The sequence below is a fragment of the Oryx dammah genome, unplaced genomic scaffold (assembly GCF_014754425.2).
Source record: "Oryx dammah isolate SB20612 unplaced genomic scaffold, SCBI_Odam_1.1 HiC_scaffold_28, whole genome shotgun sequence".
NCBI lineage: Eukaryota > Metazoa > Chordata > Mammalia > Artiodactyla > Bovidae > Oryx > Oryx dammah.
The window spans coordinates 41,078,360-41,104,587 of NW_024070212.1; the positions used below are offsets into that span (position 1 = coordinate 41,078,360).

Genomic DNA, 26,228 nt, shown 5'->3' on the forward strand with positions numbered 1-26,228 from the left:
AACATAACCAATAAAGTTAATCACTTTCCATATGCTGAGGTTGTGGTGGCTTTGGAATGTATCAACTTGGCTAGTATGAACTACATTGCCAAGAATTCATTTCTCTGTATTTCCAGTTAGACTTTGTGCAATATTGGATGGTAGAAGTGAAGTAAAACTCAGATTGTTTTGTTTTCTTGTTTGGTTGTTTTTGTCGTGTTTGTTTATTTCCTCAAACAAAAGCAAGATAACCAGGAACTGTTGAAATTCATAAGCATTGTCAGTTTACTGGCTTACTTCATGGACATCAAATGATCCAGATTCTCTGGAACCTTCTTCATCTTTTCTGATTCAAGAGCCAGATGTGTTTGGGTACACAATGAAGGGTTCCAGTGTCTTACTGCCTTGAGATTGAAAGCAGTGGGAACTGATATGGGTTTCCATCCATCATTGCAGGTTCCAGCTGATGCTTATAAGTTCCAGTTTTTCCTTGCTGTCTCTGACTTTACATCCACATTTCCCTTCTGACTGACTTCACTACAGGCTTCAAACTCTAGCATCAGAAATGAAGACAACAGCCTTGCAGAGACAGTTTAACCAGCTCTTTTCCACTGTGTAGGCTTGAATCACTATAACAAATCCCTTAATATAGAGAAATAGATATATTTCCTTCAAGTGGTTCTTCCTGGACTGATACAGAGATCTAGTATGTTACAAGGAAAGGAAAAAGAAAAAACAGTCCCCTAAGTGAAAGCATGACAAAATTAGCCAGAGAACAGTGTCAACTGTAGCAAAAAGGAATGATAAAGAGACAATGGAGAGTCTTGACACCCCTCCTGGGATGGCTTCCCCACTCTACCCTTATCCTTAAATTTACCACAAGGGTAACAGTTAACCTGGAATTTAACCTTCTCATGAAGGCTAGTGAATACTCCTAAAAACTGTGAGCTCACAGGCACACTAACAAGACATTTGATACCAGGATTAAAAAAACAAACAAACTGAGAAACTTATACCTGAAAAATAAGACTTAATTAGCTAGAGATTTAAAGTGAGCATTATAATTATCTTCAGAAAGATGAGGAAGATATTATTAACATAAAGAAAGAGCTAGCAGTTATATGGTATAACCAAGTGGAAATACTATAGCATAAATAAAAATTTGAAATAAAGAACTCAATGCATTATGATAGGAGAGTAAAGACAGTTGAAAAACAAGCTAGTGAGCTAAAAGGTAAGAATGAAGAAATCTATGAAAGCACTAGAAAGAAATAAGGGCTTCCCTGGTGGCTCAGATGGTAAAGAATCTGCCTGCAACGTAGGAGACCCAGGTTCAATTCCTGGGTCAGGAAGATCCTCTGGAGAAGGGAATGGCTACCCACTCCGGTATGATTGCCTGGGAAATTTCATGGACAGAGGAGCCTGGCAGGCTACAGTTCCTGGCGTCACAGAGAGCCAGATACGACTTAGCTACTAAACAACAAACACCCTAAAGTAACTACTAAAAAAATACAAGTCAGCCAACAAGAAGGATAAAATGTAATTGCTAAAAATATAATAACCCGAAAGAAAGCCAAAAAAGAGGAACTATAGAGTAAAGAACAGTGGGACTATCTTATACCATATACAAAAATTTATTCAAAAGAGACAAAGGCATAAACATAAGACCTGAAACTGTAAAACTCCCAGGAGGATACAAGGGGAAACCAACAAAGTACTAGCATCCAGAATAAATATATATGTGTGTGTATGTGTAGATATATATATATATACACACACATATATGTGTGTGTGTATATATATATAAATATATAGATCCAGGAATAGAATCTGCATCTCCTGCATTGGCAGGCTGATTCTTTACCACCAAGCCACCCAGGAAGCCCATTGTTTTAAGGTAATATATATACATACTCTAAAATATATAAACATCTTTTAAAATCTCCCCCAAATCAATAAGACAACCAATTACCAGGAAAACAGCCAAAGAAATGTACAGATATTCCACAAAAGGGCCAGCTCCAATGATCCTAAACACAGAGTCCTTAGATATATGATAACATGTTCAACCTCACTTGTAATCAGGAAAATACAACTTAAAAAAAATATGGGAAATGATTTTAAGCAATAAGAAAGGCAAATTTCTAAGTCATACAATATCACTGGTAAGCTGTTCAGTAATAAGCAGCACTTATTCGCTGCTGGTGGGAGTATAAATTATTTCAACTGCTTCAGAAAATAGTTTAGCTTTCCTTATAAACCTGAAAGTGTACATTTCCTACAATCCAGTGATTTCATTAGAATATATACACTTTAGAGGAATTCTTGCACCCTAAGTTAATTCTTACATGTAATTCAGGAATAGGTAAAACAGTGCTTATAAAAATTTTGATCATATTGTAAAACCTGTAAACAGCCCAAATATGCATCAACAGTAGGCTATATATATATATCCTATATAAATAAATTGTGGCAAAATCTTATAATGAATAGACATAGCTAAATATAACAATATGGATTAATTAAGCAAAAACATAATTTTAAGTGAAAAATAAAGTCACCATCAAACATACCATTTGGTTATATTTAGGGGCTTCCCAGGTGGTGCTAATGGTAAAGAACTCATCTGCCAAAGCAGGAGACACAAGAGACAGGGTTTCCATCCCTGGGTTGGCAAGATCCCCTGGAGGAGGAAATGACAACCCACTCCAGTATTCTTGCCTGGAGAATCCCATAGACAGAGGAGCCTGGAGGGCTACAGTCCATGGGGTAGCAAAGAGTCGGACTCGCCTAAAGTGACTTAGCAGGCATGCATGTAAGATTTAAAAGCTGGCAAACAAAACAATGTTCTACTTAGGGTTACCTATATAGGTATAAGGCCTTCCCCAATGACTCAGCGGGTAAAGGATCTTCCTGCAAAGCAGGAGACACAGGAGACATGGATTCCATTCCTGGGTCAGGAAGATCCCTTGCAGAAGGAAATGGCAACCCATTCCAGTATTCTTGCCTGGAAATCCCATGGACAGAAGAGCCTCCAGGCTCCAGTCCATGGGGTTGCAAAGAGTTGGACACGACTGAGTGAGTAAAAACATATATAGGTATAAAGTCCCCAAAGAAAGGAGGGAAAAGGTTAATGTACAAGATATTGTTGAAGCCTCAGTAACAGAGCTACAGTCAATAAATGGTAAATGGCATCTAAGAGGCTCTGATGGAGAAGGAAATGGCACCCCACTCCAGTGTTCTGGCCTGGAGAATCCCAGGGACGGGGGAGCCTGGTGGGCTGCCGTCTCTGGGGTCACACAGAGTCGGACACAACTGACGAGACTTAGCAGCAGCAGCAGCAGCAAGAGGCTCTGAAGAACAGTAATGCTCTATCTCTTCACTTTAATGGTACAGGTGTTCACTTGCTGCCCTTTAATATGCCCATGTTCATCTGAATTCACTCCTTTTGTGCATACTATATCAAAAAAAATTTTTTTTAATTGCAGGTTCCAAGGCTACTAAACCAGGAATTTCAATTAAATAGGTTAGGATGCCCCCAAGATAAGTAAATATCTGTAAAGTTCTCATGGTGATTCTGATAAAAGTAATCTGAGGAGCACACTTCAAGTAGATATTTCTATGGGCTTAAACTCTCCAGTATTTGGAACTTGACATTACCAAAAGAGCTACAACATGATTAAAGGAGGCAATTTATAATAAATAAACACACAACTCTTTCAATTCCAGAAATCATCACTTTACTATACAAAAAACCCTAAACATTTACAAAAGAAAATCAAAAAAGGTTGCATTTTTAGACCACTTGGGAAAATTACACAAGAGTCTGATGAACAAACAACATCAAAATTTGTCTCTGTACCATGTCAGTACCACCAGAGAAATCCAGTTAACCATTATACCATAGATTGAAGTGTTTAGTACCTGAAAGTCAGCCCAGTGCCCTCTTGGTTTATCATTTGTCTATGACAATATAAAACTCTGGCATCTTTACACAACATGAAATTGTTGCCCATGAACTTAATAGGAATAAAATTTTATTAAAGGAAATAAAATATTAAAAAGATGACATAGTTCAGCTGCCCATTGATATTAAGATGCATTAAGTTATAACAATCAGTTCAAGCTACATTTTATTAATTTTATATATAGTGACTCTAGTGTGCTGATATTCCAAGCAACCTTGCTACAGCATAGTTCTACATATATACAAATCATGTTATTGTATATACACATCAAGAAATTACTCCAGTCATCTCAACAGTAGTGCCTGGTTTTTAAGCAGAAATTTTCCTTTGGCTTCTTGCTCACAGTGAGGGCCATAGGCAGCCATTTCTTTCCAAGCGTTCACTGCATTCAAAGAATCCTGAACTCCCGGTCTCTGTTTTCCTCGTGGAATGACGAGCAGTATCGAGTATCTGGACTAATGGCATCTTTGGTAGAACATTTCGAGCATTAGCTACACTTTTGTTCTCTGTGCTTCTACAAGACTGTATGACCCTGTCATGTTGGCTCTTCTAGCAAAGTAAATAATCATTCCAATGGCAGTTAATATTAAGGCGGATGCACAATAGAGCACGAGAAATTCAGTAGAAAAATAGTCCTTGTTACTTTCTCTTCCTGGAAAATAACAAGATGGATACAATCAATGTCTGGTATGAAAAGAAATTGTTTAATAATTAATGTCACAAGTTTTACTTTAACAGTACCACTAGTTCTCTGAAAAGAAGTGAATTAAATCAGTGATAAGAGCCAATAGAACTCAAATGCACATTTCTCTGAATTAATCAAATAATCAGCAGTTGCTATGGTCATAATGAGTCTAAAGATGACAGCTGCTAACTTTCACTAACTTGGATTCACATAGATGCAGGTCCAGTAACAGGATGGAAGGAAGGGTGCAACTTTTTAGGGCTCATATAGAAGAGTAAGAATGGGACAAGAGTGTTTGTTTTGGGAAATAAAAGTACGTACTAAAGAACTAGGACTCTGATTATTAATGAATTAAAATAACTAACCAAGTCTCCAGGAAAGGTCTTGAAATACCTACAGTGCAACCATTATAGTCAAACATCATGTATGAGAGATAATAAGAGAAATAATTCTTCCCGATGGTTTTTTTAGAAATATATAGAAAATTTTATATTTTGTATCTCTGAAGTAGGGCATCTTAATATACATTATTCCTCTTCAGCATTTATATCATTTCTTGACAATATGTAGTTCTCTGGATAGCTTTATATTTTTGCTTAAGTGTTACTGCCTCAAAGAGGCATTCTCTGACCTGCATTACCACCAGCCTAAATTAGGAATCTTAACATACAAGAGGAGAAGGGGGCAATAGAGGATGAGATGGTTGAGTGGCATCACCGACTCAATGAACATGAGTTTGAGCAGGCTCCAGGAGATGGTGAAGACATGGAAGCCTGGCATGCTGCAGACCAGGGGGTTGAAAAGAGTCAGACACAAGTAAGTGACTGAACAACAATGCACTTTTCTCCCTGTGTGCTTTTATAGCTCACTGCATTTCCTTCCACGGCCCTCATCACAGCTTATATTTAAACATGTGTGCGTTTGATTATCTATTAATTTTTGTTCCCTCCTTCAGACTGAATTACATAAGGGCATGTATCTAGTTTCTTTTGATCCACCACTCAATAGCTAGTAACTGGCTCGCTGCTTGGAGTAACTTGCACCCAATAAATATCTTTTTTTCCCCCAATAAATATCTTTTGAGTATCAATATATATTGTTTTCTTTCTACATCCTGTCATTGTCATTTAGTTATAAATCAAGTTCATAAAGTAATAGTGTCACAAAACTTTTAAATTAGTACTCTTCCTACTATACTAAAAATCAGCTGACAGTTACAATAGTATTTAACATTTTAACCTTATAAGAACATCTGAAGACGACAGCATGGTATTTACTGGCAATTTATCTCTATTTATATTTATGTTTTCACAGCACAGTATGGCCTCATAAATAGTAAGTTTCTTCAAGAGGCTTCTATATTGTTTCTGTTCTAGAAGAAATGAATGATTTGACATTGATAATCACTGCTTTACTTCTAGAGGTTTCTAATCACCAATTGTCAACCAAGAAGAAAAGAATCACCAGGGTCAGATGAAGGGAAGCTGATTATTGACGTTAAAAAAAACTTCATCATAAACATAATGATAATTACCCTATTTTTCTACTTTTCCTTACTAGAGTAGAACTAAGAGTATGAGAGTAATATTTTAATGACATATTCATTATCATAATTATGCTTAGGCATCAGTATTGATGACATGGTAGGCAATGGTATTTCTGATCCTATTGTTTTCAGTTTAATAAGTATTATACTGTCTTTTGCCTTTGGTTTTTCCCCTCAGGCATCTGCAGTATGTTTCTGCTGCTGAGTTGGTTACCAGGGCAACCTTCAAATATAGTTTTCTATTAACTGTATCAATACTGAAAATTCTAAAGACTCCCAAACATTTCTATCATTGAAATACATTCGAGCAAATGTATTTCTAAAGCAAAAATAAGCCAAAATTAGTTTAAAATCTCAGCTAAATGCAAAGGATGACTAGTTCAAAATTCCCAGGAAAATGTCAAATTTTTATTTCCATTCATTTGTAGTTAGTTGAAACCATATTTAGTTTGAGGGTTCTGGCTGAGTGCCCACAATGTGCTTTAATTGTTCATTTAAGTAATGAGTGAAAAATAGCAAATATGTAAAGTTATCAACTTAATCAAGCAATTAGAAAATACAACAATGTATGAGAAAGTTAAAAAGAGGAGAAGAAGCTTTGATATGTCTTTAAAAGAGAATCATTGACTACAAAAAGAATTATAAAAATATTAGGAATCCAAGTCCCTGGAACTAGGCTTAATTAAAGGTGGTCTGGAGACATCAAAGATTAAATAGGAATAGATAGATTTCAACCTACTCATAACTGAGATTTCAATCATCCAGAAATCTGGAAGCATTGATTATATACATCCCTGTGTCATTTTGAGTGACATGATACAAGCGATATTGTTGTGTTTCGAGGAGGTATTGTGAAGACAGAAAACATGGTCAAGCTTATAATCTTGAGAGATTTGATGAGATGAGTAAAATTTGAACCCATTTTCTGACCCAAGCTTAAATTCTCTTTACATTGATGGTTGTTGTCTCTGGGAGCCCAGTGCCAAAGGCTCTTAAAAGTTGTATTTGTTTACAATCATGTTTATTTCAAGTTTGGCCTCCAGTACACAGTAGGCGCTCCTTACCACTCAAGGAGTGGAAGACTGAGCAATAAACGCTGACACTTTTTACTTCCACTAATAAGATCAACAAATCCTACTGAGTTCACAGATGGATTGAAATTAAGCTGCCCCTGAAATTCCTCTGCTGGGGCGTTGCCCCCTCCCTCCCTTTCTCCATCAGAATACAGCAGGATGGACAAGGAGCTTAGATATTCTAAGGAAGTAATTCTGTAGTCTAGAGACTCCTTTACATTGTTCAGCATTAAGATCATCATTCTCAAATCCAGAAAAGAGTCAGTCTGGAAAATAGGCAGTCACTTCTTGTTCAGAGAGTGACACTGTCTTCGGGTAGGAAGGAAAAGGGTCTAGATAAACCTTTCTTTTTCCATGTGCCAATTCTACTTCTTTAGTTTCCCTATAACTCCCAAAGAAAGATTTTGAAAATACATTTAAACACGCAAGAAATGCAAGACCTCAGAGACCAATGATAAATTGTCAATGTTTCAAATAGCAAATGGGAATTCTACACTGATTTATGATAAATGTCAGCATCCTGGCTAAACTCCTTAGGATAGAGCACCTGTACATGATTATTTTAGGAAACACTGAGAAATACCCAAAATTGACATGGAATTCAGTTCCATTTTGCCAGCTCATTCATCTAACCCTTGAAATTCTTTACAACCCACCAGGCTTCAGACCTGTTATAAAACTAACAAGAAACAAACAACAACAACAACAAAAGAAAAACTAACTAACCTTTAACATCAAGTGTCAGGCTTCTTAGCTGTGAGCCAACTTCATTTTTAGATTCACACTGGTATACTCCCGCATCCTCTAACTGAGCCCTGTGGATGGTATATGCACCACCTGTAGACTTTAGCACTGTGTAGCCAGTCTCTGCTTTTTTCTTCAGAATTATCAAAGTTGGGGGAACATTCCCACATATACAGGAGATAATGACAGTGTCTCCTTCCTTGACACTCTCAGAGGGAAAAGCTGTAAGTTGTATATCTTTTGGAGCAACTGTGGAAAGAATTTAAAGATACCTCTGATTGAATGAAATAGAAACACATTCCAAATTAATTTAATGGCAGTAACAATAGTTGTCAAGATGGTATTTGTGCTTACTGTTGGCATTAAATATTTAGAGAGACAATTAAAGAAGTCAAACATTTACTGGATTCTTATAAATGATCATATTTTTAATAAAAGAAGACATCTCATGCTTCTCTCATGTCCCTTATACAAGGGTTCCAAACCCTCAGGCCATGGCCTGGTACCAATCTGTGGCTTATTAGGAACCCAGTCACAAGCAGGCAACCCACTCCAGTATTCTTGCCAGGAGAATCCCATGGACGGAGGAGCCTGGTGGGCTACAGTCCATGGGGTCACAAAGAGTCGGACACGACTGAGCGACTTCACTAACTAACTAGTCACAAGCAGGAGGTGTGCAGCAGACAAGTGATGCTTCATCTGTATTTACACTCCCACCCCGTGGCTAGCATTACCACCCGAGCTCCACCTCTTGTCAGATCAGTGGCAACATGAAAGTCTCATAGAAGAATGAACCGTTCTGCACTTGAATCATGCTGAAATGAGCCCCCTCCCCGACCCATGGAAAAACTGTCTTCCACAAAACCAGTCCCTGGTGCCAAAAAGTTTGGGGACTGCAGCCTTAATGTAATTCTTACCCAACCTTAGCCAACAAATGGGTATTTTAAAACAGTTGGAGATTTCAACTGTGGAAAATAACATTTTTTTTTTTTTTTGGTCACTAAGATATACAACTATTTCTTGAAGTATAAAAGGCTTCTGAGTTTTGAGCTAGATCATTCCAGATCAAGAAATTAAGCTGTGCAGAGATGGCTCTTACAATCCTTAACACACCAGTTGTTATCCTGGACATACAGCATCTCTGTTAATATGTAACCTGTGGAGGGAGGTACCACATCACCATTTTATAACTGAGGTTCCCATTAAGATTATTTGCTTTGTGACTTGATACTCTTTCCTCAACCAAAGCTATATCCTAAGAGCTTTCTTTACTTAGTGCATTGTAAGTTTCTTCCTTTCCTTTAAAATAAAAATAATTATTGTAACAAGGTAACAAGACAGTCACAAACACCTTAGTGGAAATAATACCAAGGGATAAGAGAGGAACTGACAGCCCTAGTGAAGAAGAGGACCTCGAACCCCAAAAGGGAAGTTATGAGGGAAATCCAAATTGACCACTTCATAACTTTGCCCAAAACTGCCTAGAGCTTCAACCTACCAACTAGAACTTATTTTGTTCTCAGTTTTGCCTCTCCATCCTGAAAAGAATAGGTCTGGATCTCCTAACTTAATCCATCCTAGTGATTCTGTGGCATTAAATTTATGAATCAGAGTGAAAGGTCAGTGCTACTCAATCTCTGAATTTATAAAAGGTTTAAGTGCCTTCTTAGGCTTCTAAGCAAATCCTAGCAGACGTCTTATGAGATTACCATGAGGAATTTAATCCAGTTGGATAAGGTGATTTTGTATGCTAGATGCTAAGTTGCTTCAGTCATGTCTGGTCTTTGCAACCCTATGGAGTATAGCTCGCCTGGCTCTCCTGGAAATGGGATTCTCCAGACAAGAATACTGGAGTGGGTTGCCGTGCCCTCCTCCAGGGGATCTTCCTGATCCAGGGATCAAACCCACATTTTACATCTCACCCCCACTGACAGGCAGATCCTTTAACACTAGTGCCACTTGGGCCCTAAGTAATTCCCAAATATGTATATACATCTTCCTATCCTTTTCTCAACACCGTAATCAGTGCCTCATAATTGTAACTGGAACTCTTGGCACAGTTCCTAGAGCTAGCCTTCCACTTGAGTTTGAAAGAATTTTAGGATAAGTGACTTGGAATGGTTCATGAAGAAGTACTATTCCAGATTTCCAGGCAGAACTCTTCAAAACACTCAGTGCATTTTGTTTTAGAAAGTTTGTTTTAAAAGGACTTTATTCAAACCAGTAACACAACCAAAATTAGAATAGTGCTAATAACTCATTTAATCACTTTAACTCACCTTGGATAATTAATTTGACTTCTTTTCTGCTTATTCCAGCCTGGTTAATGCCTTCACAGACATAAATACCAGAATCTTCCATTTTTGTAGACATGAAGGTAAGAGTTTCATCCTCAGAAATAGGCTGTAGATCTCCATTACTTAGCTGCCTGCTCCACAAGATTTTGGGAGCTGGAAGGCCATTGCTAGAGCATGTCATATTCACAGAACTACCTTCCTCCAGGATGGAGGAGGGACTGACCAAGATGGTTGTATCCCTGGGAGCAACTGAAAAGGTAGGAACAATTGTTAGCTTGGCTGTTTATACCCCAAGTTCCAAAGAGTTTTTATCAGTGTTGCAAAACTTATATTTGTGAATTAGAACAATTTATAAACCTTGATAAGTTTACTAAAGGAGTTTTCTGCCCTCATTTACTTTAGCAGATACAAAATGATTGTTTTTGTTGTTTAGTCCCTAAGTCATGTCTGATTCTTTGTGACCCCGTGGACTGTAGCTTGCCAGGCTTCTCTGTCCATGGGATTTCCCCTAGCAAGAACACTGACAGAGGTTGCCATTTCCTCTCCTGGGGATCTTCCCAACCCAAGGATTGAACCCAGTCTCCTGCATTAGCAGACAGATTCTTTACCACTGACCCACCATGGAAGCCCTATACAGAATGATCCAGAGTAGAATATGAACATAGCATGGATATTTTCTAGTGGAAATAAATTCTATAGAAACATTCTTGTTGTCAAAGAATGGATGGTCAATGATAGTGTGTATTGATGTTTATAGTACAGTAAACATGAACTATGTAAATCGCCTGTGAACAGGTGGACTCTATTTGTCTACCTCTTGAATCTAGGCTGTCCTTGTGACTAACTTTGACCAATATACCCTGGAAGAAGTAACTCTGTAGGACTTTCAACCCTAAGCCCTAAGAAGCCACCTTCGTTTTCACTCTCTTGAAGCCGTGCACTCTGGTGACTAGATCTATGCTACCTCTCTTCATATGAAGAAAGGAAGGTCCAGGAACTCCCAGAGAAGGCCCAGGCTTGTAAGTGAGGCTACCTGAGACCATCCTCCACTGAACTTCCAACAGACTGAAAATGAATATGTGAGTTCATCTGATATCATATTGAATAAACTGATCATCTGATCTTTTCCCAAACTGCCAGCTTAGAATCACATGCAAATAAACAGTTGTTTTAAGTTTGAGGGTTTTTTTTTTAAATATAAAATCATTATTTTGTAGTTTCTTTTCGATTATTTCATTTCACAATGGTTTTAACTATGAACTTCAGGTTAACTATTACCTGGCAAACATGATCAAAAATAATTCACATTAAATTGTGGAAAAAAAAATTGTGGATACATCATACGTGTACTTACCATTAACATAAAGTGTCTGTGTACTCTGCCTTTGTTTGGGTTCAAATTCCATTTCATCAATAGGTAACTGAGCCAGACAAACAAGAACATTTCCAGTATCTTCAGTGGTGGGGATGAAGGTCATGTCTAAACTCTTGGTCTCTAGGGCTTTCTTACTTACATCTTCCAAAAAGATTTTATTCATCATAATACTCTCCCCTTTAAACAATTCAATCTCCAGCCGGTCAAAAGGATATACATTAGGAACCTTGCAGCTTACAGTGACTGGGTTTCCACTCACTAATGGACCACTCATTTCAATTTCTGGATCACTAGGGAAGGCTGCAAATATCAAGCAAAATATGAGGTTTATACGTGACACTAGAAGAAAAACAGAACTAATCTTTTTTAAATGCAAAGGTCTCAAAGTGAATGTTTTAATTCACCTGGGATAAAATGATTACTAATAGATGCATCACAACATTAAATATAAATATTTATGATACTAACTATAAATAATGCAGGAAACAAAAAATACCTAGCACATCAAATCATCAAGAAATAAATATACTTCTTACTCTTCTCTCCTTAGCGATACAGTATTGCTGACAGCTAAGGACTAGTCTTTTCAAAGGACATATCAGCTTCCACCATCTTACTTAGTATACATATATTTTAAACATTTTAAATATTTTCCATGATGTATTGCATGTTTATTATGTGCTAATCCCTTAATATTCATTATCTCAGTCTTTGAAACAGCATAATCTAAAGGGTATTAACTTATTTTAAAGCTAGAAAAATGCACAGAGAATGTATTTGATAGCTAGGGAGACTTATTAAACTTATAAAGGCTAAGAGTCTGCCATTTGACATCATATCTAGTAAGTCACCCAGCTGAGATCAGAATTCCTATTTCCTTGACCTCAGAGGCCAGGCATGGTTTCACAGAGCAATGCAGTTTAGACATTTTTATTTTGAATGGCAAGGTTTAGGCAGAAAGTTTTAAATGTTTCTTGAATAATACTTGTAGTTCAGGAAAAAATATAAGAGATTCAGATTCTAACTAATATTTATAACACATCTTGACACAAATCAACAAAAGTGAGATGAGAACAGTTATCAAGAGCAATGCTAAAATTTTTTTCTCCTGAAGCAAACTGTTGTCAAGTGACAGATTCTCTAATGTTTCCACATGACCATAGGCTTCACTGCTGGTTCTCATTGCTGTTGGGAGTGCCTGCATCAGCAGCTCCTGGACTCTTGGTAACATGATAAAGCAATAAATTAAACTGTCTTTTGAGAGATTCAAATCCCTTTACAGTCATACTCTAACTCATTTTGAGCAAAATCCTGAGAGGTAACACAAGTTTGGGCAGCATTTCTGGAGAAAAATATCCACGATTGTTCTCTTGGATTCTGCTGAATAAAAACAAGGCAGAATGTGTGCGCTGTGTGCTGTGCTTAGTCGCTCAGTCATGTCTGACACTATGCAACCCCATGGACTATGTAAACCCCCAGGCCCCTCTGTTCATGGAATTCTCCAGACAGGAATACTGGAGTGAGTTGCCATTTCCTCTTCCAAATGATCTTCCTGACCCAGGGATCGAACTCACATCTCCTGCTTTGCAGGCGGATTCTTTACCATCTGAACCACCAGGGAACTTTCTGATCACTTTGCGTATCTTGTCCTCATTCATTATAAACTGAGGAATTCCAGTAATGTCAGTTCATAGAGATTTGAAGCTCTACGATTTTGTTAAGGTGACAGGAATAGCAAGAAGAAGTGTAGTATATGTATGTGGTATAAATCAATACTCAAATCCAGTGCAATCTCCTGGTGCTTCTTTTCACCTGAGCTGCTGTGCTGACCATCCCCGGTGATCGTTCTAACTCCCAGGTTTGCTCCTGCTCATCAGTGCCTCATGTCTCCATCCTGCCAACCGGCTTTCAAATGTGCCTTCAAAACAGTAGTTTTGGGCCTCACCCTCCAATTCGAATAATTCATCATCCCCCCCCCCCCATTATCTGAATGGGCACTGTTTTTACTCTTTGCAGACAACCATCTCTGTACACACCATTTACAACCAGAGCAGGGTGGTATGCAGTATATTCAAGTCCATGATGAGAGCGTATAGACAGACACAAACTAAGGATCAGGGATGCTGGATTCATATGTAATATATACATCAAAGTTGCATCAAAAACCTTGGTTTGGAGATTTGAGAACCATTCACAGTGCTAAATTCCCTTCCTAAACACAAAGATCTTGTTGTGTATCACAGATTTCCATTCTGCTTCTTTCAATGGAACCGGGAACAACAACAACAACAAAGTCAGTAAACAATTTTGAAATCTACTTACAGTAGAGCTTCACCTGGATTCCCTTTTCCAGTTTCCTTTGCCCACACATCACAGTGCACAGGTAAAAATGTTCATTCTCAAAACTCACAGGGCTCAGGGTCAACGTGGACTTGGAGCCCTCGCTCCTCACCTTCCCGTTCAGAGGGCTGTCTATCTGGGTTCTCCAAGAGAAAGATGGGGACTCGCAGTCCCTGACATCACAGGTCAACACGACTGAGTGGCCAATCTGAGCAGCAATCTGGGGTCCAGGCGAGATCTCAACAGTAAACATTTTCTCTGGTGGGGAAAAAAGAAAAAGACAAAAATAAAATACTTTCACCAAAGTTCAAAATACAGTCTTTTTTTCTGACTTCTTTTTAACTAACATCTGTGCCAAGAATATACTACTCCTTTCCGCATTGGAACTATCAGGAAGGGAACCATATCTTTTAAGAACAAACATACAAGGTGCTGTGATTCATTCACTCAACAGAATGAACACGGATAAAAATGTGTCAAGACAGAGATTGGCACCTTTTCATAACAAAAATTCATTCTCCACTCAAATGTGTTTATAATATTCTTATAACTGTGGGACAATAGCTCAAAAATATAAGGTTCCAGTGTGTCAAGCACTGCTTAAACCACTTTACATATATGAATGCTGCTGCTGCTGCTCAGTCGCTTCAGTCATGTCTGACCCTTTGCGACTCAATAGACGGCAGCCCACCAGGCTCCCCCATTATCTTATTTAATCCATCAGTATCTCATTCTACTTTTCCTTATTTTCCTTCCCTTCCTCCTTTTCCTTCTCCTCCCCTTTCTTCTTGAGGAAAAATAACTTCATCCAACCTGCAAGTGGCAAAATTAGGACTTGAAGCCAGGTGAGTCTCATTTAAGATCCCAGCTTTTCACTTGAACAACTAAATCAAAATATCCTCAAGTGGAGATAAAACCAAATCTAAGGAAAGTACTGAAAAAAAGCTATATAAATATGGCTTCTGATTAGAAATAATACCTGTAACAGACCAGTATTTAGAGCTTCTGTATCAACAGAATAAAGTTGTAACGTGAAAATCACACAGAATCACACTGAAAACGCATAATGAAATCCCATTATCAGTATGAAATCAGTATGATTTCAGAATCACACTGAAAAGTCAAAATCTAAGCATTAAATTGGTATGCAAGCCACCTCTTAAATTTGCTTAATACAACATAAAAATACTTTATAATTATTTCAATGGCTGAAATGCCAGGGCAAACTCCTAAGTCTGAAATATCTAGCAAAGTTCTTTGACTGCCAATGCAACCCCCGCGGGGCACCCCAGCTGCTGTGGGATGACTACTGTCTAGGGAGAAAAATAATTTTAAATCTTGACTCTATTCCCCTAGCAAAAGTGGGAGTTGTTGGGCACCTCTTAAAGTGACAGGTGAAACTCCACAGAAAACTCACTAAAAAACTTGCCCTTGTAAATAGCTGGCTAGAGATAGAAAAAAGAAATCACAGCATATACATAATCCAAAGGCACTACATTTTGAAGGATTCTCATCCGTGCCAGATTTTTTTCAGTTTGGTTTGTCTAACACGGTCATTATGGTATCTTCCAAAGAATGCTTCCCTCAAGTTACCATAACAAACTGACATGCTCTCAGATTTTTGAAGAAGTTCATTCAGAACAGTAACCAGTGTTTCTGAATTCCTGATATGCTAGTGTGAGAATGGAGAACATGAAGTCCTACTTCCTGCCTGTGAACAGTCTCAGACTGTATTTTACAGTGGCTGCACGTGTTCCCATGTAAACTCATGACTCCCAAAAGAGTAACTCTGAGATAGAAAACAAGTGTTAGTCACTCAGTCACGGCCGACTCTTTGTGACCCCATGGACTATAGCCTTCCATGCTCCTCTGTCCACAGAATTCTCCAGGCAAGAATACTGGAGTGGGTAGCCATTCCCTTCTCCACTTCTCCAGAAGATCTTCCAGGTCTAAGATAACTGAAGTTCAGTTCTCTCTTCAGCACTTAAGGTTGCTAATGTCCTGTGATGCAAAATGAAGAGCAGCACTGCCTAATCCACGTTTCCTTTTCACATTGAAATGGGATACAGCTAATCATGGGGTAGAGTTATTTCAGATGAAAGATTACCTTTACATGCTTTTATCAGTGTAATGTTTTTCCTGGTTTCTTTTTTTTTTTTTTTTTTTTTAGTTTTCTTTAATGTTGAGTTTTATTTTATTTATTTATTTATTTATTTTTAAAGTTTATTTTTACTTTATTTTACTTTACAATACTGTATTGGTTTCTTGAGAAATGCTGACCTAAAAGCCAACCGGTTCATCTTTTGAGAGAGTTTGAATTGTATCTTTTTAGCCACGCAAGTTCAAATTCCATGTTTTCATATTTTAAAAGTATGTTTTTTAATTTATGTTCACAAGTTATTCATTCAGTATCTACTGAGCACCTCTACATGGCAGGCACTTGTAAGACACACACACACAATAGTCCTTAACTTTAAGGAGTTTCCAGATTAATGGAAAGGCGCACTTACATAAGGATTGGCTCTTACTAAAAATATTTAAATTATCTATTTATACATCTGCCAATCTCTAGATTATAAGTTCCTCTAGGGTAATCACTGTAACTTTTTATATCTGTACCCCTAGCACAAAGCACAATTCTTCGATTCTTGGACAAGGCACCTTAATTAACATATGTTAAACTGAACAACCTAGAGCCAGATATCCTGGAGTGTGAAGTCAAGTGGGCCTTAGAAAACATCACTACAAACAAAGCTAGTGGAGGTGATGGCATTCCACTTGAGATATTTCAAATCCTGGAAGATGATGCTCTCAAAGTGCTGCACTCAATATGTTAGCAAATTTGGGAAACTCAGCAGTGGCCACAGGACTGGAAAAGGTCAGTTTTCATTCCAATCCCAAAGAAAGGCAATGCCAAAGAATGCTTAAACTACCACACAATTGCACTCATCTCACACGCTAGTAAAGTAATGCTCAAAATTCTCCAAGCCAGGCTTCAGCAATACGTGAACCGTGAACTCCCTGATGTTCAAGCTGGTTTTAGAAAAGGCAGAGGAACCAGAGATCAAATTGCCAACATCCACTGGATCATGGAAAAAGCAAGAGAGTTCCAGAAAAACATCTATTTCTGCTTTATTGACTATGCTAAAGCCTTTGACTGTGTGGATCATAATAAACGGTGGAAAATTCTGAAAGAGATGGGAATACCAGACCACCTGACCTACCTCTTGAGAAACCTATATGCAGGTCAGGAAGCAACAGTTAGAACTGGACATGGAACAACAGGCTGGTTCCAATTAGGAAAAGGAGTACATCAAGGCTGTATATTGTCACCCTGCTTATTTAACTTATATGCAGAGTACATCATGAGAAATGCTGGGCTGGAAGAAGCACAAGCTGGAATCAAGATTGCTGGGAGAAATATCAATAACCTCAGATATGCAGATGATACCACCCTTATGGCAGAAAGTGAAGAGGAACTAAAAAGCCTCTTGATGAAAGTAAAAGTGGAGAGTGAAAAAGTTGGCTTAAAGCTCAACATTCAGAAAGCAAAGATCATGGCATCTGGTCCCATCCCTTCATGGGAAATAGATGGGGAAACAGTGGAAACAGTGTCAGATTTTATTTTTGGGGGCTCCAAAATCACCACAGATAGTGATTGCAGCCATGAAATTAAAAGACGCTTACTCCTTGGAAGGAAAGTTATGACCAACCTAGATAGCATATTCAAAAGCAGACCCATTACTTTGTCAACAAAGGTCCATCAAGTCAAGACTATGGTTTTTCCAGTAGTCATGTATGGGTGTGAGAGTTGGACTGTGAAGAAAGCTGAGCACCCAAGAATTGATGCTTTTGAACTGTGGTGTTGGAGAAGACTCTTGAGAGTCCCTTGGACTGCAAGGAGGTCCAAGCAGTCCATCCTAAAGGAGATCAGTCCTGGGTGTTCATTGGAAGGAATGATGCTAAAGCTGAAACTCCAGTACTTTGGCCACCTCATGCAAAGAGTTGACTCATTGGAAAAGACTCTGATGCTGGGAGGGACTGGGGGCAGGAGGAGAAGGGGATGACAGAGGATGAGATGGCTGAATGGCATCACCAACTCAATGGACATGAGTTTGGGTGAACTCCGGGAGTTGGTGATGGACAGGGAGGCCTGGGGTGCTGCAGTTCATGGGGTTGCAGAGTTGGACACGACTGAGCGACCAAACTGAACTGAAACTGAACTAAAGCACATACAAGTTCATAAGAAGTATTGAATGTACATGAAGGGATCAAAAACTAGCTGTGCCTAACACAAACTGGAATTGGGAGGCTGACATGAGCTTGATCTTGAAGGGTGGCTAAAACTTTATCAGGTAAGGAAGGAAAGGACATTTGAAGCAGAAGTTATAGCATAAACAGACACAGAGTCACTCACAAAGATGCAAAGGTCATTTCTGACAAGATTCTGGAGAGTTTTATGCAACTATTTTAAGAAATGTGAGTTTTAATCTATATGCAATTAGGGTCAAGTTGAAGTCATATAAAATATGCAGTCTTCTTGTTTCAAGTAGATAGCTCTGGTAGTAGAAGGCAATGGCAACCCACTCCAGTGTTCTTGCCTGGAGAATCCCAGGGACGGGGGAGCCTGGTGGGCTGCCGTCTATGGGGTCGCACAGATTCCGACACAACTGAAGTGACTTAACAGCAGCAGCAGTATATAGGGGGACAGAATGATAGTAGGGTGACCATTTAAAAACAATTAGCCATAGTTAAAAAATCATGGAGTTTGTAGGTTAAACGGGTCTATGTTAAAATCATAGTAAATGCCACTAATGAGTTATGTGATGTAGCAAATTGTGAACTATTCTGAGCCTGAGCTTTTATTCACTTCATAAAGTTGTGGCAAAACCTAAAGTGGTAATATTTATAATGTAGCAAGGAAACTCCTGGCAAGTATTAGATGTACAATAAATAAGAGTCATTATTAATCTCTGTGAGACATTATTCTCTGATCACTAAAATGAATACAAAGTACTTACTCCTTAGTCATTTCTTAAAGATCACAGGAAACATATGTAAAGTGCCTGGAATATAGCTGATGGTCAGTGAATGTTATTTAAGACTATCTTTCAGGAGCCCAAATGAGAGATGATGAAGTAAAGCTATGGCAAGAGGTTTGAATAGAGGTCAGATTCTAAGAGGGATCATTTTGAAGTAGAACCAACAGGTTTTGATGGTATGGAATAGGAACACGAATTTCAGAGTAAACAGCATATATCCCTAATACATAGCTCAAATATTGGAAGTGACAAGGGAGGAAGACCAGACATGGGAAACTGAGAATACAAGGGGCAGAAGGAAGAGAGAAAGACATGGGCTGAGGAAATGAAAGAATGATGAGAAATGAAAAGTAACCCAAACAGCAGAACCAAGGAAGCTCTGGCAGAAAAGATTTCATCCAAAAAGCATGAGCAAAGTGAGTGTATCATTGTGCTACAGTACAGAACAGACAAACGGATCATCGTAAAACATACTGAGGGTTTCGCTGGTGGCTCAGACGGGAAAGAGTCTGCCTGCAGTGTGGGAGACTCGGGTTCGATTTCTGGGTTGGAAAAATCCCCTGGAGAAGGAAATGGTAACCCATTCCAGTACCCTTGTCAGAAAAATTCCATGGGCAGAGGAGCCTGGTAGGCTACAGTCCATGGAGTCACAAAGAGTTGGAAATGACTGAGAAACTTCACTCACTCACTCAAAACATAATGAAGTATTTCTGGCATTGAAGTTATTTCACTATTGCTTAAATCTGAATGATGGCACCTTTTTCAATTATTGCTTACCTTGAACAATTAATTTCACCTCTTTTCTGTCTTTCCCAACAGGGTTATCTCCTTCACACACATAAATCCCAGAATCTTCTGCCCTCATAGAAATTAAAGTGAGAGTTGCATTCTCAGAAAGGAGCTGTAGATTCCCATTGTCTAATTTCTTGCTCCAGAGAATCCGTGGAGCTGGTAGACCTGCACTGGTACACGTCATTGTCACAGAGTCGCCTTCCTGCAGCCTTGTGGAGGGATTCACGGATATAGCTGTGTCTTTTGGTGAGACTGAAAAGGCAGAACACAGTATTAGTCATTGCTAAGCATCATAATGGTCCCACAGGGCTACTGTAAATACTCTCATGGACTGTATTTACAGCTTTCTCAATCTGACAAACTTACTCTGCCAAACTAGTATAAAGAATTGTTGAGTCATGAAAATGAGTCAATCCAGTTTCTGACTGATTTGATGGAGTTACTTTTTTTCATGTTTGATGTTTTCAGATGGCCATAGATACTTAGAAATTAAGAAAAACCCTTAGAATTATGTGATTCAATCTCCCAGGTAAGGTATAAATTCCAGCTCAGCTTCCTTGGCAAATTTTCATGCAAGTCAGCTTCAATACTTTCAGTGCACAAGGCAGTCCACTGCCTTATAGTAAATATTGTCCATTTGATATTTGGACAGCTCTGATTATTAGAACATTTTCCCTCTATTGAGCTGAAATCTTTCTCTTTGTAACTAACTTCTATACACCGGTCATAGTTCAGTCCTCTATTGCTAAAGAATAATCCAAATTTCACTTCTACATGACAGTCATTCAAATACTTAATTATAGCTCTCATTTCCAAGTTTTATATTCTCTAGGAAAAATATCTCCTATTTTTGACTATTCTTCTCAAAACGTTGATAAAATCCTTTCCATCTCATTCTGTCTCAGCTAGACATATTATAGAAGGCAATGCTCCTTTTAACTATGGTGTTTAGAGAAGACAAGAGCATTTTAGTCTAGAACAGAGCACAATGAGTCACTCTTACAAAACTTTGGGATTACAAGGCTGCCTCAAATCCCCCAGCCATATCCGAGAGAATGGAGACAATCAAATCTCATCTCCTCCCTCCCACCCCATGCAGACGTGTCCAGGTGTGCACACACCTATACACTCACACACAGACTAAGTGCTGCTTGTAGAACTTCTATACTTTGATATTTCAATGCATGATGTAAGAGTTTACAAAACATAATTTAAAACATTTTATCACTTGAGCCTATTATTTCTCACTACCCAATCAGGTGGTGGTGATTTAATCAAGTAGGGTCCGACTCTTGTGATCCCATGGGCTATAGCCGCAGGGCTCCTCAGTCAATGGGATTTAATAGGCAAGAGTACTGGAGGGGATTGCCATTCCCTTCTCCATGGGATCTTCCCAATCCAGGGATAGAACCCTGGTCTCCTGCATTGCAGGCAGATTCTTTACCAATTGAGTCACCAGGGAAGCTTCCCAATCAAGTGGTATTATTATTATTATTCTTTGATAGACTGAGAAATTAAGTCAACCAAAATCACAATTAATGGAGCCATCCATACCTTGAGTTCAACTTTCTCAACCTTAATTTGGTGCGCTTTTTATTGAAGTACGCAGCTGACAAGAATTATGCTCTCAGTGAATCAAAATGGTATAAAAACTACAAACATGTTTCTTCTTGACTTTAGCTGCTTGGTTTATTGCTGTATACATCCAAGAGTATATTCCCATAGACAGACACAAGTACTTACTGTAGACTTCCAGTTCTTTTGTAGTTTTCCTTACTTTGGGTGGAGAATCATCATCATAAATGCGTAATGTAGCTTGACAAACAAGAGCTTTCCCAATATCCTCATCAGTAGGCGAGAAGGTCACTTCCAAGCTCTTTGTTTCCTGGGCCTTTTTTTCTGAAGGCTCCAGAAATTCCTGTACTTTCATGGAATGGTTGCCTTTCAACAATTCTATCTCCAGCCTTTCAAATGGGTAAACATCAGGCACCGAACATGTGACTGTGACTGGCTTCCTGACCTCTGGGAGGCTACTCAAATGAATCTCTGGATCCTTAGAGAAAGCTGCAAAGGTCAAACAAGTACATGCGTGTGGATTTTTTGTTCATATTGTGTAAAGTCCCTTACTGATTTAAATCAATATAATCTGAGTCTAATATTTTTGTGAATACAATTTTAATACAGCAGAATGAATTGTGTAAATAGCCTTTCATGGTTTGGGGTGCATTCAAAATCAGAACAATCTGTTAGAGAGTTCTTTATTTCTGATTCTCCATGTACAAAGGGTTGCATGTTGCCAGAGTAAAAGGAAGGAGAAGGAACTTATGTTTATTGAATACTGATACGTGCCCATCCCTGTGCTATTCATTTAACATTGATGACTTTATTTTATACTCACAACAACCCTAAGGAATAGATACCACATTTCAGAGATTATGAAAACATAGATTTAGCGTATTTGCATAACTTTGCTAAGGTCACACAGCTAGTAATGGTAAAGCTGGGATTTAAACTCAAGATTTTTACTATTCCATTTGACTACTGGGACTTTCATTGTGTTATATCACAGTCTTTTATCATTATGTTATAGCACAGTCTTTATTTTGGTCAGGGTAGATATACCTCATCTTACAGATAAGGAACTTGAAGCTTAGAATATCATTGCAAAGAATAATTATTAGGCAAGATATGCTAAGAAATGAAAAGAGCAACTCTAAATAACTGGCTTTTGAACAGGCATTCATCCACCAAAAACAAACACCTGTGCAATTTTTAAGTTATAGAAGGCAGATTTGCCTCCCAAAATGCCTGACTCAACATCTAACTAATATTCCACTTGAAATTTTTAATGCAAGGAAAGCACTAGTTCAGTGAGCCATTGCTTTCTTTGCAAGGCTGCTTTCCATTGCAAACCACCATGATGGTAACACATTGGCTTGATTCAAGACTGTGAAATAAGAAGAACACAAAGGTCCCAACTCTAAAAAATATTATAATCAAATGTGGAATGGAGACAGGACTGTTAAATATAATGAAAGACAGACCCTCTTGAAGAAAAAAAGAAAGAAACTTCAGGCAAGATAACTAAAGCCAGAAGGGCCTTCATTTTCATTTTTAAATCTTCAGCTATTTGGTTCCTACAAGGAGAGGCAAAGGAAGTGGTAAAAATTTGTTATGTGAAGAAACAGTACTTTTCCTTTTTCCACCAATAATTTTGTCCCTTGTATTCTGAAAGAAATGCGCCTATAATCCACATAGTTTGCTGTCAGATAATGTAAGAACTGCTACTTTCCCCTGTATTTACATAAGGCAGCCTTTCAAGGAGCTCATAAAGCTTCGCAGACATAAACTCTGCATGTACAACCAGCATAATTGAAAGCAGCTGGCCAAGCACAGTTTCTTGAGAAGCATTAGCTACATAAGGGATTATTGAAGAATCAGTTAAGGTTATTGGACCAAATTGAGCTCCACTCTAGCAAAAGAAAAGCAACATAATTAGAAAAGATAATCAAATAAGATCTTCCTAAAGAGATGACTATCAAGGATTCCGGTTTTCTGGCAGAAGCAGTAACCAGAATGCAAGTGATGTATTTCAGGTTATTTTTTCACTCCTTTTTGCTAACTTTCTTGCTGGATTGAGAATGGATTGAAATACATTTTGGTAGGCTAGTAAACAAAGGCTATTCACTCACATTCACTAGGCAAATTGAGTTCATTTTCCCAATATCCTTGAGGTTAAGCTGTTGAGCATTAAGAGTTAATGGCACCAAACAAAAACAGAAATCAAACCTTCTAAATTTACCTCTGCAGAAGTCAAATGAGTGAAAAGTTTGCAGATATTTTTCTTCTAAGGGGGAAGCTTTTGTACCAAAGCCCAGTATTAAATTATATATCTCCTCCTTAAACTTTAAACTAATTTTAAGGACCAAATTGCATAAGAATAAATAGAAAATCCCTGAAGTATGGAATTCATAAGTCATTTGGACATATGGACAAGTACACATGTAAGAAACCAATTGAATCGAATTAAACACACACACACACACAAATAAAATAAAAAGAACCTTAGAGAACTTCACTTTATGGCTAAGAAAACTGAAGCCTAGAGAATTTGAACCTCACCTGCGGTCACCATGTTCATGGCAGAGTTGGAAACAGAAGCCAAGGTTTGGGTCTCTAGTCTGGTGGTAGATTCAGCTGTTTTCTAGATTTCTTGCTGCACTATGTCCCCTAGCCAAGAATCTGGACATGAGTATCCTTTTTCTTTTTTTCTTTTAAAATTATTCTTTTAGAAAATTTATTTTAAAGCAAAATGGAGAGAAAATCAAATATTGACTAAAGTACTCACAGTAGATCTCCACTCGGATTGCTTTCTCCCGTTTCATAGCCCCGCAAATCGCTGTGCACAGGTACTGGTGTTCATTCCCGAAACTAGCAGGATCCATGATCAGCGTGGATGTGGTCCCCTCATTTTTCACCTTTCCATTCAGTGGACTGTCCATCTGAGTTCTCCAAGAAAATGATGGAGACTCACAGCCTGTTGCGCTACAAGTCAGTGAAACAGAGTCCCCAATCTGAGCAAAAATTTTGTATTCATTTGGGAACATGTCAACTTTGAAAGCTTGAGCTGTGAAGGCAAAAAGAGAAAAACAAGCTTACCACTGGTTTGTTTAGTATTCTACTCCTTCTTCTCTGTTCTAGTATAACACTCAAATCTGACTGCTCTCTTTCCTAAACTGCTTCTAAGTAATGCAAGGCAGCTCAGGAGTCACTGCCAAAAGAAGTTGTTTAAATCATCTTTGCTTCTGAGAATTCTCACTTCTGACCTTGATGCCCATCTATCAGTTGTTTTGTCACTTGCCAAGTTTTATCTCATTATCAAGTGTAAGAAACTAAAGAGACAGACCTTCCTAGAAACAGAGTTCAATTACTCATGCCACGTTTAAAAAATTCAAAAAACAACTTTGCTGCTCTAACTATGACAATATAAGGGTACGTATTAATAGCAGTAGTCAGTAGCACATTAAAAGTTAGGCTAAATTAAGTTTTCCTATTTTTTAAAAATCCAGGGCTTCCCTGGTGGCTCAGATAGCAAAGGACCCTCCTGAAATGCAGGAGACCAGAGTTTGATTCCTGGGTTGGGAAAAGCCCCTGGAGGAGGGCATGGCAACCCACTCCAGGATTCTTGCCTGGAGAAACTCCATGGACAGAGAAACCTGGTGGGCTACAGTCCATGGGGTTGCAAAGGGTTGGACATGAATGACAAAGTACACATATTGCCTTTCTTTATTATCATAACAAAGTGACTGAAGTCAAAGTCAGGGCTAAAATGGAATGCTAGCATTCGGAGCAAATCAAGGAGAAGAACTTACAAACAGCAAACACCATCCAAAGTATATTTGAGACTCCAAAGATCACAAACATCTTCCTAGGCATTTACACTGCTGTTCTTATGAGAAAATAATGATTCCAAAATGCTTCTTTCTGTTCCTCTTGAAGCTTCCTGGGAAGAGTCTTGAGCTCTTAAAGCCAGTGAGGTTCGGTGAGGAATGAAATAGAAAGTCGGCTCTTTATATAGGGTCTTGTTGCAGAGATGCAAAAGTGGAGGAAAATCCCTTCAAGGGGAAACCTGGAACAGAGCCAGAAAAAAAGTTTAACTGACACCCAGCCAAGTCCAGCATTAACCCCTTCCGTGGCACTCAGTACTGAAACTGCTTTCTCCATCATAGAAAAAGAAAACACTTCCAAGGCTAAAAATTAAAACTTTTCCTTGCTTTTCATTCCAAAAGGATATTTTTGCATGAAGCTAATGTTTGTTTCAGAATAAGATTTTCTGAATCCAATTGGGGAGAAGAGAGACAGAGAGAAAGTAAATTACACTCTAGTTCTTAAAGTGGCTGAACAAGCACTATGTCATGTGAACTGATTTTTGTCCATTATGAAGATATGTTTGCAATTCAAAGACAGAGACTATATTTTCTCTTGCAAGGAAAAGGAAAAGACGCTTTCTTTTGATGAATTATTTTTAAAAAGGGAGACAGTGTAGCTTCTGAGTTTCAAACATTCTATTTACAAATAGTTTTTTGGGCAGCAAAGATCAAGTTTCTGAAATGATTTTCTTGAACAGAGAATAATGGAATGCTACCAAAAGAAGAGAAATATTTTCTTCTTTTGTTTTAGAAAAGTTATTCATTCTCAATTCAGTTGCTGGATAATTGAGAGTCTTATATGCAGACTCGCATGCAAATGATGGAATTCCCCTGAAGTGGTAAATCTCTGAGAATGTGAGACTTAACCACAAAAGGTTAAAACATGAAAAATAATTTGTTTCTCTTATATGAGATGAGGACAACAATCTTATGCTCTTTATTTCCCCTCTAATGAAAT

General features: G+C 38.2%; 1 protein-coding gene across 1 annotated transcript; it reads right to left on the minus strand.

Moving 5' to 3' along the window:
- Positions 1 to 3,696: 3,696 nt before the first annotated feature.
- Positions 3,697 to 25,414, minus strand: LOC120856797 (vascular cell adhesion protein 1-like). The gene is made up of 9 exons (XM_040232217.1): positions 25,214 to 25,414; positions 24,190 to 24,468; positions 21,585 to 21,905; positions 19,827 to 20,093; positions 13,990 to 14,265; positions 11,647 to 11,967; positions 10,275 to 10,541; positions 7,978 to 8,244; positions 3,697 to 4,599 (listed from the first exon to the last, which is right to left on the minus strand). Exons 1-9 carry the CDS (start codon positions 25,275 to 25,277, stop codon positions 4,439 to 4,441), a joined length of 2,223 nt encoding a protein of 740 aa, XP_040088151.1. The 5' UTR covers positions 25,278 to 25,414; the 3' UTR covers positions 3,697 to 4,438.
- Positions 25,415 to 26,228: the final 814 nt, after the last annotated feature.

Excerpts from the sequence above, each read along its gene's own strand:
- LOC120856797 (XM_040232217.1), bottom strand. The coding sequence starts at position 25,277 with ATGCCTAGGAAGATGTTTGTGATCTTTGGAGTCTCAAATATACTTTGG. Across the intron at positions 10,542-11,646 it reads ACAGACACTTTATGTTAATG|TTGCTCCCAGGGATACAACC; the intron begins GTAAGTACACGT and ends CTACCTTTTCAG. Across the intron at positions 4,600-7,977 it reads CCTGACACTTGATGTTAAAG|GAAGAGAAAGTAACAAGGAC; the intron begins GTTAGTTAGTTT and ends GTTATTTTCCAG.